The 16,422-nt window shown below is 38.5% G+C and overlaps 2 protein-coding genes across 2 annotated transcripts in view; one reads left to right on the forward strand and one right to left on the reverse strand.

Annotated features, from left to right (window-relative positions):
- The window catches only part of LOC131035837 (uncharacterized), a 206,029-nt gene that overhangs the window by 74,589 nt on the left and 115,018 nt on the right, over positions 1 to 16,422 (reverse strand). The window lies entirely within an intron of this gene.
- On the forward strand, positions 8,212 to 10,194 carry LOC131856203 (uncharacterized). Its single transcript, XM_059207630.1, has 3 exons — positions 8,212 to 8,710; positions 8,819 to 9,227; positions 9,341 to 10,194. The coding sequence occupies exons 1-3, from the start codon at positions 8,321 to 8,323 to the stop codon at positions 9,934 to 9,936; spliced, it is 1,395 nt and encodes a 464-aa protein (XP_059063613.1). The 5' UTR covers positions 8,212 to 8,320; the 3' UTR covers positions 9,937 to 10,194.

Here is a 16,422-nt window from a genome sequence, read left to right on the forward strand (position 1 = left end):
CAAAAGGACTTGCAATGTTGAAGAACTCATAGTTAGTTAGTTTGTTGTGGAATAAGTCTCAGTTGGTTAGACTTCTCCCGCATTTTGCTCTCAACCCCTCACCTATATATAGACGAGGGTGCTCCCTGTAATTATCATCTTTTGGAAATGCAACAAAATTCTGCCAATTTGTATGTCTTAGATATAAATCAAATTGCTTTGAATAAAAGAGGCAAGTTGTGTTGGGACTTTGTGCCAATTCAAGTTGTTATGTTACGACATTTTTTGGAATTGATTGTGATTTTTGCCGTATTGTTCAAGAGGGATTTAAATTCAATCTTGCAGACTTTGAGCTGCTAATTGTATTTAGAGTTATAGGTTTGGTTTTCCGACTTGGTCTTGTAGACTTTGAGCTGCTTATCACGTTTGAAGCTAGTGTAGAAAGCTCAAGTAAGGAGATAACTTGTAGACTTTGTGCTGCTTTTATTTTTTAAGACTTGTGCATGTAAGGTGAAGTGCATCATATAGACAGAATTTGAGTTGTTGTGTGTTGTACGCTGTTACCATTTTGAGAAGGTTTATAAGACAGTAGGAGTGTTGAAGGCTTTGTGCTTTCATTTCTATTTTCCCATCCCGGGGAAGTGACGGAAGTCTTTGTGCTTTCATGAAAACTTTGCTTCCCTTAATGTTCTAAAATTCCTACAAAAAGTTTCATTTTTGTATTTACTATTGTTGCTGTAACTTCTTTTTTGAAATAAGAGAAAGAATTCATCTGTTCTGAAGAAAGAGAATAAGATGTTATCCCACCCAAATTAGACTAGTGTAATAGCAGTAGAGGGGGAGCCTTCCCTAAATTATGAGAGTTTTATACTCACACACTATGGCTGAAACCACAATTTTGCACATCTTCCCAGGTGTACAAAATTTTCAACCAACATTACTTAATGTAGTGTCAACAACACCCTCAAGTACCCCTCCTTCCATGTGAGGTTGACCATCAACTAATGTTGATTCATGAGATATTTCCAATTGAAAGTCAAGTGTATCATCCATCATAATTGTTGTCACATGACTACAAGTGATGTTTTCCAGAGTTACCCGGGGACACGTCCCCGACCTGAAAACCCCCGTCCCCGTCCCGGGGACGTTTCGGGGACTTGGGGACGACTAGGGGACGTTTCCCCCCATCCCCAAATTGCCCCGTATTTTGAGGGGACGTCCCCGAAACGGGGGGATGCTTGCCCTAGCTCTGGGGGACGTCCGTACGTCCCAAGGACGGCTGGGACGTCCCCAATCCGTCCCGGGGACGGCCAGACGTCCCCCATATCTAAGGCCCTTAAAAAATATTAAAAAAATTTAAAAAGTTGTATTTTCAATTTTTATTTAAATTTTCTAATATGGGCCCCTGATTAATTCAAATTGTTATTAAAAATAAAATAATTAAAAGATAACATTAATTAAATTTTAAATTTATTAATTTAATTCATAATTCTGACAATGAAACTATATGGCAGCAGTGTAGCCTTTGGGCATTTTGACACAGAGATTAGAAAATAAGTTTTTTAATTTTTTGGGCATTTAGCAGTGTAGTCAATAGAAAAATAACACCCAACCCCTTGACCCCACCTTGGGGGCGCTGCCCCCAAACCCCCGTTGAAAAATATGGGGGGAAACTACGTCGATAGAAGTAGGGAAAATTTAACCTCCGAGTCTATTGATATGCATATTGACAATGTGAATGAATTGAAATTCTGATTTATGAATGCATAATTGCATATTGTCTATTGAGTATTAACAATGTTGTATGTTCAGAATTTACATTCTAAAATGTTTTCAACTTTTCATAGTATCATACACATGCTATATCCATGTTGTATTGTTTTCATATGAATATAATGTATGTATGCATGCTTTATCCATGTTTTCATATGAACATTTAGAATTTTGAAATTTTCCTATATATTTTAAATTTTTCCTATATTTTATATAGCTGTCCCCTTTGTCGTCCCCTGCCGTCCCCAAATTTGGCAAAAAAATTTGCCGTCCCGGAAATGCGTCCCGCTGTCCCCTGTCGTCCCCGTCCCAGAAACTCGGGGTAACTTTGATGTTTTCATTAATATCCAATGGATTTTTCACATGATGCCTATCCAAATCAGCTATCTTAATGACATCTCTTTCAAGTTTTAATCCTTCATTATTAGATTTTCATTCATTAAGAATATTTTTTGTTATGTCCTCTACCTCATGCCTACAAACTTTATTATCATGAGAAATTTGATCAACAAAATTTATGAGTTTAACTTCTTGTTGTTTTTGTCGATCTGTTGTGAAGGGCATAACCATACAATTTGCTGTCCACTCTTCTTGATCATGTCGAGTGAGTTGCTCCATCCTTCTAAATGAGACCATACGCAATCCTCCATCTGACATAACTCAAAGCACATGTTTCCTATTGTTTACCTCAAACTTCATCTTCATAGTTCGAAAGTTGAGGTAAAACTCATCGATATCACAAAGCCATTTCATACCCAAAACTACATCCATCTCTCCCAGACTAACCACATAATAATCTGCCTAAAACTCATTCACTCAACTAAATGGTTAGGTTGGGAATCCTTCTTGTTGAAACGAGAACAAAACCATCTGCAACTCACTCTGAGTCCTTTGAACTCTTCTGTTTTGAGTTCCCTTTTGGCTACAAGTCCCTCACTAATGAAGTTATGAGTAGCACCTGTATCCAACAATGCACCTTCTTCCTGGATACTAGAGAGTTGTGCCATGGGTCTATTATCTTCCTTTTGTTCCCAAACTCTTCTGAGGCACTTGCTATTTCACTTCCTTCAAAATGGGATTGCTGGTCTGATTTTTCTCATCATGATTCTTCAATAGTAAAGTACTTCACTTGGTTGGCTTTTCCTTTCATAGGGCATTTATGATTTGGGTCCCATGGGCCCTTGCATTTGAAGCATGATTTCCTTTTCCTTACGTCATTAAGAGTCTCATCATCCAGTTTTGTAGAGTTTTTCTTTGGCTGTTATTTTTCCCTATGGTCATATTTCTTGTCCTTGTGAGAGAAACACATAGATGGTGACTTACTCCTAGGGGCAGCAATTCCATATTTTTGGCTTTCCTCGTAGCCTCTTGCAAAGTAGGAGGTCACACGCCTTAAGACATCCTTGTAAGGGCTCCATGAGTCCCTCACTAAATAACACCACTAGTCGCCACTCTATGATGCTAGGAACTATCACTGATAGTCTCTGAAACTCTAATATGTAAGCATTCAAGGTGCCATCCTGTCTCAACTGTGTAAGCTCTTGAAAATACAACGTTGGGTCCTTTTCATCGAAACTTTTGATAGAGTTTATTAGTGAACTTATCATAGGTGGTACTCAAACTGTGACCAAGTGTCACTGAGCCATGGTACCACCACTCATGCCCCAACCCATCCAAATGCAAGGTAGCAAATTTAATCGCCTCATCCTCTAGCATAGGTCTCAACGACAGGTAATTGTGAAGTTTTTGTACCTAGGTATGTGTTATACATCTACCACTACCATCAAAGTGTTCCAAAATTATCTTACTTCCTGCTAGAAGTCTCTCATTCCCTAAGCCGCCCAAGTCCGTATCATGTCAGTTGCACTTGTTTTGTGCCTCTTCTGGTTCAAGAACTACTCCAAAGTCGGCATATCTATGGTTTCGGGTGGTAGGGTCATATACTCCCTATAGTGCAATCTAATCTCCTCTATCATAAAAACTAGCGATTCATGCACCTGAATCTGCGGAACCTCCCTACGAGAAAAAGTTGGTTGTAGTAGTGTGTCGTTGAACCTGTAGTGGTCGTCCTACTCTCTGTAGTATGATGATCATTACCCCTGTAACACTCACTCGTCTCACCTATATGACCTGTATGTGGCGGAGTTATATTCTGATTAAACTTAGACAATAGTTGTGACATCATGTCCATCATATTGTCGAACTTCCTCTATGCTCTGGTATTCAGACTAACGGAGCAAGCTTGTCCTTTGTCCCTTTCTGCCATCTGTCTTATAATACTATCACTGTCACTCGAAGAACTTCTATGTAAACCCAAAATCTCTAAGACAGAATCACCTTTTCGCACCTGTGGTGGCTGCCACTAATTATGTTGTTCCCTAGTGTAAATTCGATACTCTTTATACTCATCAAACACCTTGTTCACAGGTTGGTAAGAAAACTTTTCTCTGATACCACTGAAATATCCCACCCTAATCTAGATATATTTTTATTGGGGTTTCTCTTTTTTATTTTTTTGTGTTTTTACAATTTCTATTTTTTTTTTATATTTTTGCATATAATGGAAATGAATGATAGAAAATGAAATTAAACAACTCCTAATACTAAAGATAAATAACTTCAGCAAAACCACAATTATTATCAGCATCAAATTAATATACTGAACATACCCTATTCCAAATACCTAGAGTTGCCAGGCAACACAACACTCCAAATATTAAGTCATTATTGTTGGTTGAAAATTTTGTACACCTCAACAGCTGTACAAAATTGTTGATTTCAACCACAGTGTGTGAGTAAATACTCTCCTAATTCTAAGGGAAGGCTTCCCCTATCTAAATTAATAAAAACAAATTGGGCAATACTTTTCCTTCTTTCAAGAAAAACTATATTATTTCCTCTTTACAAAAAAGAATAGCAATTAAAAGCAAATATCAGTAATAACTTGTACCATGAAATAAGAAAGAGGAAAGGAAGTTTCCTGAAAACCCAAAGATTTTCGTCACTTCCTTCGAGATGGGAAAACAATATCAAGCTCAAAGTCTTGAATATCTGCAATCCTATCAACCCTTTGTAATGATAATTTTCAAAACCAAATGCAATATAAAGCAGTGCAAAGTCTGCAAATAGAATGCACTTCTAAAGCTAACCTATTTGAGAATCTATAACAAACACAAAGTCTTGAGATACTTCTCAACTCTAATTGTAATTCCTAAACTAATTCCACTCTCAATAGCTGCAACACAAAGGCTACAATTAAATGAAGTGAAGCTCTTTCTAACAACCTTCCACAATCTTCAAAATAAACACAAATATATCCCAAAATAACAGAAGAACACCAAGGGATAAAGCAGGACTTCAACACAAAGTCTGAAATTTCTCACTTCTCTTGTATTACTCAAAGATAGCAAATTTACAACTATAAAGCTCAAAGTCTTTATAAGTAAAAAATCCTGCAGATTTTTCTTGCTTTCCAAAAAGATCACCATTACAATAGAACCCCTCAAGTATTTGTACGAGAGAGGTCTGGAGAAAAAGGTGGGAGGATCCCAACTAACTTGAGAAATTCTCTCAACCACCATGACTTATTCCAACTACTAACTAAGACTAGTTCAAGATTACAAGTCCTATTCTAAATTGACTTGTAATCAGCTTACTTGTAATTACAAAAGTGCAAGTGATCAACTTGCAATTGCAGAAGTGTTTCTACAAGTAAACTTGTCGAAAGAAAAACTACAAGTCTGAAATATAAACTAAGTGTTGAAAACACTTATACGGTAGCATGTTTGGCCATGTATTCTTCGAACATTTGGATAATTCCTTGTAGCTCATCAGGATTCGGCTCATGGGTGTTCTTAGCAACAATCACTGGTTTGATAAAGTTATCCCTGCAACTAAGAACTGTAGGACTATGCTTCTCAAGAGTAGCCTGGATTTCCTATAGAAAAATTTGGTACTTCACGAAGGCTTGGATTGATGCAACTGAAAATTGTTCATTTTGTCATTCTTGCTATATCTTCCTTCTCAAATGTGAAAGGACATATTCTTTTGGCAATAACTCCATATTCTGATTTACAATTTTATAAGAAACTCTTTCCCAGTGAGAGACAATATCTTGCAACACTTCCATGCGCAATCCCAAAGTATCATCAATTTCTTCAATAAGTGACTTCAGGACAAGGGACTTATTTTCTAGAAGCTCTCCAAATTCTAGATACATGGTTCTAGTAGGAAGGATGCCATTCTCTTGTAGAACATTCAGCTTTTACTGTGTTACCTTGTAACAAACTATCAAGCTACTTTCAACCTTCTCCAGATTCCGTTTCAACCAGAGAAACGAGACTCGCCTGAAATCGCCCAAACTCGGCGAGTCCGAGTCCGAGTCAGGCCAAACGAGTCCCAGGGGCTCGGACTCGGACTCAGCCGAGTCTGGAGAGTAAACTCGCCAGACTCGCCGAGTTGGCAATTTTGGCCCAAAATCGCCAGACTCGCCGAGTTGCCGATTTTGGCCCAAAATCGCCGAACTCAGCGAGTCTAGCGAGCCCTGGACTCGGCCGGCATTGGCAGCAAAGAAAAAGTCAAAAAAAAAATAGTTTGTAAAGTTTTTTTAAATCCGTTTTTTAATGTTAATTGTCTTCTAGCCCTAAAAGTGACTTTCATTTCATTCACTTGCAAAAAAAGGAAGAGTAAAGTGAGTTGGGAAGAAAAACAAGGGTGCATAGAAGAAAAACCAGCAAGGAGGAAGCTCAAGTTTTCTTCAATTTGTCACATTGGAGCTGCATTGTGTTTCGATTTGGTGCATCAAGAGTTGGATAGGAAGAGTTTGCAGCTCATTTCAAGCTTGTTGTAAGAGGTAAGATTGTTTTTTTTAACATTATTTTGTTTCTTATATGCAAAAATTCCATTTTCTATTCATTTATTTTGAAAGTTTTACATTTTCTTGTATGCAAGATCTTTTGTATGTTTGTAATTTGTATGTAGCATGTAGTATGTAGTTGTACTATGTAGGGTTGTATGTAGGGTTTGTAAAAAAAAAAAAATTTAAATTGTAGGGTTTGACAAACCCTACAATTTTTTTAAAAAAAATTTACAAACCCTACTTTAGTTTTTTTGAATGTATGTATTAATTTTATTTTGTATTTGTAATGTTTTATTGCAGCAAACTTCACTTTATTATTGGCCTCAACTTCAACTTTCACAAAACTATCCTAAAATGTCTACTTCAGCTTCTAGACCCCCCATGAGAAAGGACCCTGCTTGGAAATATCATGAGGATTTTCCAGGGCAAGGAAAGGGGCAAACAAAATGTACGTTTTGCAAAACAATATTCCATGGAGGTATATATAGGCTGAAATACCATATTGCTGGTGTGCGTGGACACGATGCCGAACCATGCCTAAAAGCAGTCTCTGAGGCCATACGTGATTGTTATGTAATGGTTGAGGAGATTGAAAGAAAAAAGAAACAAAAGGAGGATCGAGCGGCCATTGGGAGAGAGACAGTTTTAGGAAGAGGGACACAGTTAGGTTGTGTTGGGGGCCCTTCTTCCTTACCTCCATATCGTCCCACTCAGTTTGCTACTGCTGGTGCTTCCGTTTCTGCTTCTGCTTCTATAAGTGGCAGTGCCACTGCCACTTCTCATGCTCCTACCACTAGTAGTTGTAGTGGGAATGTTACCATTGGACCTAGGATTCGTAAATCTAGGTTGGATTCCTTCTTTGTGCCTCGCACTATTCCTGGGTCCCAACCGTCACTTGAGGGCATGGGTTGGAACAAGGAGGTCCATGATGCTGCTAAAATGGCAATTGGCAGGTTTTGGAGCTACAGCTGTATTCCATTCTTTGTAGCCAGGTGAATGTTTTACTAACTTTTATGTTTGATAACTTTGATTGTTTTAATTTTTATACTTAACTTATCTCATTGAATTTTTATACTTAACTTATCTCATTGAGTTTCTTTGCGACAAGTCTCCTTATTGGCAACAAATGGTTGATGCCATTACCATATGCGGGGCGGGGTTCAAAGCCCCTAGTGAGGGTGATTTGAGGGGACCCATTTTGTCTCAAATGGTGGATGATGTGAAAAAGGATTTAGATGAACAACGCCACATATGGAGCACTAAAGGTTGCACCATCATGACTGATGGTTGGACGGATAGGAGAAATAGAACTCTCCTTAATTTTCTTGTTTCTTCCGCAGGTGATTGATTAATTTTAGTTTCATATAGTCTTTAATTTTTTATTTTTTATCTAATGGTTTATTGAATGATCATTGACCTAGCTTTATTTTTTTATTTCAAGGGGCACCGTTTTCATCAAGTCCATTGATGCCTCCGCCCATTGCAAGAATGCCACCTACCTATGTGAGCAGATAGAGGAGGTGATTGAAGATGTGGGTGAGGAGAACGTGGTACAAGTGGTGACCGACAATGCAGCAAATTATGTTGCTGCGGGTAAACTTTTGATTACAAACTAATTTTGTTTGCAAATTAATTACTATCTTGTAGTTTGTACCTCCATTAATTACAATTTACAATGCAACAAATTATGTTGCTGCAGGTAGACTATTGATGGAGAGGCACCCATCTATAGTTTGGATTCCATGTGCTGCTCATTGCATTGACCTCATGTTGGAGGATATTGGAAAAATCCCATGGGTCAAGAGATGTGTAGAAAGGGCAAGAAATGTCTGCAAATTTGTATATAATCATTCATGGGTGTTGGCTCTTATGAGACAATACACAGAGCAGAAGGAGTTGCATCGTCCAGGAATCACAAGATTTGCCACAAACTTCCTCACATTGCAGTCCATGCTTAGGTCTAAGCCTGCCTTGAGACGTATGATTGTTGGTGAGGAGTGGTCTTCCTCATCCTATGCTACCACCCTTGCAGGGATAGAGATGGCAGATTGCATTTTTGATGAGCAAGGCTTTTGGGTCCCTTGTGATGAGATAGTGAAGGTAATTTTTTTATAAATTCTACAATTTAGCTTCATGTTTTATAACTTATTATATGTATTCTCTTATTTACTCATTTTTCTAAATTACACAATATTTTCAATTTTGCAGTTTGTTAAGCCCTTGGTGGTTTTGTTGCGAGTTCCGGATGGAGATAAGCCCGCAATGGGCTATATATATGAGGGCATGGATAGGGCGAAGGAGGCCATCAGATTCGTCTATGGAGCAGATGAGAGCAAGTATGGTCCCATTTGGGAGATCATTGATAGGAGATGGCATCATCAGCTACATAGGCCCATCCATGCGGCAGCCTATTATCTGAATCCGGCATTCCGTTTTATCCCTTCTTTCAAGGCTGATGCGGAGGTCCTTAATGGGCTATATGCAATCATGGAGAAGATGGGACCTGCTGGTACTTCTCAGATAGACCTTTTTCGAGAGCTACAGATGTTCTCAGATGCACAAGGGGAGACCTTCTCTCGTCCTGTCGCCAAAGACGGTAGGACAACTATGATGCCAGGTAAAAATAAATTGTTAGGCTTAATTTTAGTTTTATTCAATACTATATTGTAACTTGTTAAATGAGTTCATGAGTGAGACTGATTTTATTTATTTTTCTCATTTCAAACTCAGATCATTGGTGGAACTTTTTTGGCCCAGGGACACCAAATGTTCAGAAGTTGGCCATTCGTATCTTGAGCCAACCATGCAGCGCATCAGGTTGTGAGCGCAATTGGAGTATGTTTGAGCACATACACTCCAAGAGGCGCAATAGATTATCTGTGGAGAAGATGAATGATCTCGTCTTTGTTCACTACAACCTCCGCCTGAGAATGAGAAAGAATGCAACAGTTGACATGTCTCCTATCATTCTAGATGAGGTTGATCTTGAAGCAGAGTGGGCCAATGAGAATCAGATAGCTCCTGGGACTCCTACAGCTGTATTTAGTGATGATGACATTGATTGGATCGACCAGGTAGATATAGAGGCTGAGGCTGTAGCCATGGCAGAGGAGGAGCAGAGAGTACGAGCAGAGACAGGAAATACTGAGACTCAGAGTGACACAGCTGTTCCTGATGTTGGTGAGCATGACACGGCCATTCCTGATGTTGGTGAGCATGGCATGGTGTCACGGGGAGCAACTATGGCTGTTGAATCATCCAGGACCTACTTTAAACGCCTTCGCAGGGGACCAGGGCGAGAGGGTGCACGGCCCTCTCAGCCATAGGCTTGTACACTTGTAGTTGTATTTAGTATTTACTATTTACCTTTGGTATTTGTATGAAACATTTGATGATGATCATATGATGACATGGATTTTTTATTCCATGAGTTTTGTAATATTGTATACATTTGACAATATTTATATATCTATGTTTCTTATTTTCTTCAGCTACAATTTGCGTTTATGCTTATGTGATTGATGTATACTTGTCTATGTAATCAAATGAGCCGAGTTTAATAATGTTTTTGTGTCTTTAAGGTGTATTCAATAAAGGGTGTCTAAAACAAGTTTTAAATCTTTAAAAATCTCTAAATTTCTTGAGTTTTTCACTTTCCCGAGTCCAGCCGAGTCTGGAGCCGAGTCTGACGCTGAGTCCCGAGTCCGAGTCCGAGTCGGCCTTGCCGAGTCCGAGCCGAGTCTGAGTCTCGTTTCTTTGGTTTCAACATTACAGAAGTCTGATTCAATTTCTCCTTGGTCATTTCCAACTTGACCATCACCTGGAAAACCTCCTCCAAGACACGAGCACATAGATCAGTAATTTGATCTACCCAAGAATCTAGTGCTTGTACCTTTTGAACAGCTCTTTCAATTTCCTGAACTGATTCTTTGGTATTGAAAGAAGTTGAAGGATTGGTCCCTTCCTTAGAAGATTTGGTGATCTTCTCAATAACTGAGATGAGCTGCAAATTCTCTTCCTCTAGCTTATCTTTCTTCATTAGGAGTTCGTTATATCGTTGCACCAATGATGTCACCGAATGTTGAGCGTCATGCATGACAACTACATGTGTTTGTTTACCAAGCTCCACTCTTGTGATTTTGTAGTCAGAAGCTTGCATCTCTTCATGTGGCTTATCTACCATTGATTCAACGATCTCTGCAACTTTCATCCTATTGTTGTCAACTGTCACTCTAGAAACTGTCTTAGCCCTTTAAGCAACCTTGGACTTAGTTTGTTTAAGTTGCTGAAAATCTAAAACATCAGGAGAAATCTGCTGCTTCTTTCTCTTAGGAATGAAAGAGCTTAGCCATGGAGGTAAAGACGTAGAATTTGCCTCAGAAGCAACTGGAGGTGGGGAAGAAGCAGTTTTTGTTTGAACTATAGTGGTCACCCTGGGAGAGGTTTATGTCTGGACAGCAACCATAGCTCGTTCAGTCACTGGAGGATGTGATGCTTGCAACATGAATTTGTCAAAACCGGAAGTAGAAGTATCAATCTCCGATAATGTCAATCCAGGCAAAGAGACATGGGTAGGGTTATCCTCGATATTCAGCAAATCCTTTTGTGTATGATCATGAGATGGTTCCACTGCTGAAATCGAAATGACACTCTCTGCATTCATACTTAATGGAACGGCATCAATATGAATGGTGGAAAAAGAATCCACATCTGTGTCAAGAGGAGACATAGGCAAATCTAAAGAGATTTGAGGAGGAGCTTCGTGAGGTGACTCCGAAGTTGCGGACCTAGGAGCATTATCTTCTTGCTGCTCTTCTTCTTGATCTTCACGATCAATGACATGAATACGAAGTTGTGGTTTCTCTTTCCCTTTCATTGTCACTTCTTCGAGAGGAATCACCATCGCTATGTTGACTCTCAACTTGATCCTTGTAGTAGAAGAGGAAGCACCTTCCTTGTTATCAACTCTGATTTCAAACTTGCGTCCGATAGGTCCTGTAGAATCATCTTCTTTTCCAATCTTGATTTTGAGGAGTCTAACACTGTTGCTTTTGAGCCAAGCATTGGTGTTAGCTAAGACAGGCTGAAATCTGTCAAGAATGGCAATGCATTCCTTCTAGGACCATTGAATCAATGAAAGTGGGGCTTCACCAACTCTTTTTTCAACATACTCAGAATCGAGTACATTCCCATCATCAACCATTCCTTCAGGAATACTAACAAGGTTCAAATCAATAATCTGCTCAAGTGTGAGCCTGCAATAGTCCATCCTACGGATCTCCTCTTCTATGTGAAGATCAATCCAAATGTCCTCTATGCAATGCACATGAATGAAGGATCTTTTAATCTTTTCCTTCATACCTCTGTAGTCAAAATCTTCTCTCGATTTGAACCATTTGAATTTGATCTCCTGCATCTCAGTCTCCATTGCTCTAGCCTTCGTGGATGTCATGAGAGAATATCGACCAATCTGCAATGGGTTGTTAGAAGATATTCCCATCCCAGCCTTATGTCGAACTGATTGTTGTGCATGAACTGCCATCAACTGTCATCCAAATTCCATAAGAATGATTTTGTCGGTTGCATATCTTGGAAGCATGTATGGCTGCCCACAGTAGCATCCAACTCTAAAATAAGTAAATGTTGGGAATTGAAGAAAAAGAGACCCGTATTCATTTACTTTCTCCCATGCCGCATCTGACACTTTTGTTCTTCAATGTTCTGTCAAATAAGCACATGTAGTGGCCATAGAAAGCATCTTGGACTCTCCTATAACACAACCTACTAGGTCTCAAAGGCAGCTGATCATAGTAATCCCACACAAGCACAAGCAAGCGATCACCCTTGGTAGAAAGACTGGGAAAGTGTCTTAGCGATGCTGCTATATACACCAAGTATGAGTTCATGTAGAACGTCAAAGTGGTGGGAACTCTGGCAAGTTGTTAACACAAAGCATCACTCAATTTTTACTCGAATTGATTCAAATCAAGCCCAATCCCACCATACATCCAATACAATGACAACCAATCATAGCCACACCCCAAACAACCCTCTTTTTATTTTGCACGCATCCCAATGCAACCCAAAAAACCCACGCCTAGACTAGGAATTTCGATTTTGCATAATTAAATCAATACTCAAACAAATGTGCTAAAAACTTACAAACTTGTTTGCCAGTGCTGGGAAGGAAGATAGGAATAATACCCATAACTATCAGACGCTCCAGCAGAGAGATGTGAGCAAAAATGTGTTTCAGCCACAGGCAAAACCAGCAAGTCCAGAATCGTTGCAACACCAAGATGTCTATGGCAAAGCTCTGAAAATGATAGAAGAATACAAGGCACAGCTAGGTACTGTATTTCAAGTACGAAACCGGGTAGCACTAGGGAGACGCACTCCGAAGCCTCAAGTTCTGTCGCCAATCCGGCAGCATAACATCACTGATTTTCAAGATACCAAAATGAGAGCCCAAGTCACTTATTTATAACTTTTTGCCAACCAAATTCAAATTCAAATGCACTCCAAATACGCCCAAACCAAATGCAATTCCATTTCATCCACATTTAGCATTGCATTTCATTTCATTTCCTTGCACAAGTTCGCCCTTTTTAATAAATATAAGTGTCATAAAATAAAGTGTAAAGTGGGCGCCCAACTATGACTTCCAAATAAAAAATATTACTAAGGCAATATACTTAGAAAATCGCCCATTTGCCTTGAGTTATAATTTACTTATTAACACCATGACGACCCCCTTGAAGTCATATGCAATTTTCGCCCAAATAGACTTAGGATAAAATTAATATTTTCTCCCTTCCTAAGTCGTCCATCCATAAAATAATCAATTATTAATACCTCATGCCTAAGGTATAATATATATTAAAATGCCTTCTCCTCAAATATTGATTATTGCCAAATTGAGCCGGAGACTGAAGTGCTGGAAATCACCAAAACTGAACTGAGTTGGGGCTTCAAACTGACCTGCCAAAAATAACCATCTGAACAGGCTAGCTGACATCCTGCTAAAAATAGAACTGCTAAAAATAGTACTTACTAAAAATAGCATCCTGCTAAAAATAGTAAGTGTTTCCAAAGTGATTTTAACCACATTCTGAGCAGCCGTTGCACTTACTAAAAATAGTAAGTCAGGAAAAAGTCACTCGATGCAGATGCATGTCGAACCATCTTGAAGCTCTCTAAAAACCCAGAAGGAATCCAGAATCCAAACTGTCAAACTCCCACATATATGCCCTGAAAACACAAAAGAATCCTCCTAAAAATAGGAAACCCTAATTCTCCTTTCCAAATAGCCTACGAGTCTCCGGAATAGGCCAATGGACCACTGAATGCACATCACTGAGAAGGGAACATTACAGAGCGCCACAAGCAAGAATGAATTTTCGCTCTAGGGCAGCCACTGCAAAGGAAGAAGGAAGATGAAGATGACTATCCAGCAAGCGTTGCATGCTATGATCCATGGGATTGTTAACCCTCTTGAGAAAGTCTGACATATCCACGTGCCCAATCTCTGTATCTTTTATCTCATCCAACGAAGAAGAGACTTGAGAAGGAGAGATCTCATTCTGATAATTGCCGTATTTACACTTCATCTTCTTTTGGGAAGATGATGCTCGCAAATCAGTCATTGAACACGAACTTGTAACCAAGTTTTTAAAACCCGACATTGAATGGATAGGTTTCATAACAACTTTCAACTATGAAATTTTGGCAAAACAAGATTAAGTCTTTTCAACCAAAGGGGAAAAACAAACATTTCCATCTTACTTGCAATCGGAAATTTTAAAACCCGGATGCAAGTAGATGGATATAATACAAAGGGGGAAAACAATGCATCTTTAAAATTGCATTCAAGATTTGGATAAAATGGGAAAAACTCTCTCAAACCCGAATTGGAACAAGAGTTTAACACATACCTTGCTTGATCAAGATGCCCTTGAAAGAGATGAACAATCTTTGAAACAACCAATCAACTCTTTCAATAGAAGAAGAAATCAATACGTTGAAACCCTTGTTGCATCCAAGACAAACTCGGATTCAAACTCTTTGCACAAAAAACGGCATGAAAGAAAGAAGAAAAACGCCCCCAATCACTTTGTAAATCCACGTTAGGAATAAAGAAGAAAAAAACGCCTTGCAAAGGGAGATCAAAACGCACTAATCACATGCTGGTAAAAACGTCCATGATGGCGCAAAAACGTGGCCTCCAACCATTAAAAATGCCTCCAATATAGCAAGAAAACACGACACATAAACCAGCAAAAGAGGAACAAGAAACATCACACCTCCTTCATTCAATGCATTCCTCCATGAAAATCGGATTCAAAGGAGCAAAAATGCAGGTCGGGTTCTTGAGATGCAAATGCAAGTGAAAAATGTTCTTCAAAGATGTAATCGGGTTTTTAAATCCCCTTTACAAGTTTTAAAAACTTCACTTTTTCACTTCCAAGGCAAATTCAAGTTTTTAGAGAGAGAGAGCATAAAAATAAAGAGCATTTTGACTTGCAATGGGGAAATAAAATCCCTACAACAACTAGAGAAATAAAAACTTAAAAACTTGTAATAGGGAAATAAAATTCCCATTACCAGTAAACATAAAACATAAAAAGACTTTAAAACTCAAAAAGACTTGTAATAGGGAAATAAAATCCCTATTACAACTAAAAAGCACAAAGTAGGAACTTATATGAGAACTTACAAGTTCTCATTAAACTTGTATTTTAAATTCACTTGCAATTTGTCCAAAAAGTTCCTACAAACAACTTAAAAGACAAAAAGGGAAATGGAAAATAAAAAGCAAGTTACAAGTAGCAAATTAAAAATAAAGTGCACTTGTAATTGCTAGAAAAAACCCCTACAACATTATTAAAACATAAAGGAAATTCTAAACTTGCAAAGGAAAGAAAACTTTCCACTTACAGTCTAGAAAATAAAACCCGATTTTTAAGGAGAGACATAGCAAATGAACTAGAAACGCGATGAAATTTGAAATGCGGATCGAGGATGGACCAAAGATCAGTCCAGTTTAACCAGAAGCAAAAATTTTGCCTCGGGAGGCATGCCTTGAGTAAAAATTTTCAGTTTTCAACAAAAATTTTAAAAAGGTTGTCTATTTTTGTGAATACAAAAATATGAACAACAATTATAACCTATTATAACCCCTTTCTCATTAAGTCATTTAATAGAATTAATAATATTAAAGTCAATGCTTCATAAAACTTCAATAAATTAAATCATTAGACTCCAATAAATGCCAATAACTATTCCTGAGACTAATCTTGCCAACTTTCCAAATATAGTCATGATACCCATCGATCATCCTGTGACTTACTATAAATAGTAAGTATGACCCAAACGTTCAAGTGACTTACTAAAAATACTGTGTATCAAAGAGCCCTAAATAATCTCAAGAAGGCATACCACAAATAAACTCAGACACTGAGTTGAAGAATACCAAAATAAGCATCAAAAGGTCAGCTGAAGAGCCATAGAATACCCTCAAAAGGGTCCCCTAATCACCAGGTTAGCCTACGGGGGCCAAAGTCATAGGGTAACCTCTAGAAATAGCTGATGCTTAGGAAGGGGACATTACAACTTGCAAATTTAAAGTGCTTGTGGGCATTTATTTGTGCCTAGGCATGAGTTTTGTGTGTTGGGCAGTTTTCTTTCTTCCTAACTAACTAATTAAAGCTTCAAACCACTGGTCAAACAAGTGCATGAAGGAATGTGAAATTCAAAGTTAATAGCTATAGTTGTGAGGGTGGTGTGAGGGGCTGGAAATTCACTGTGGTAGC

The sequence above is a fragment of the Cryptomeria japonica genome, chromosome 7 (assembly GCF_030272615.1).
Source record: "Cryptomeria japonica chromosome 7, Sugi_1.0, whole genome shotgun sequence".
In the NCBI taxonomy this organism is placed as follows: domain Eukaryota; kingdom Viridiplantae; phylum Streptophyta; class Pinopsida; order Cupressales; family Cupressaceae; genus Cryptomeria; species Cryptomeria japonica.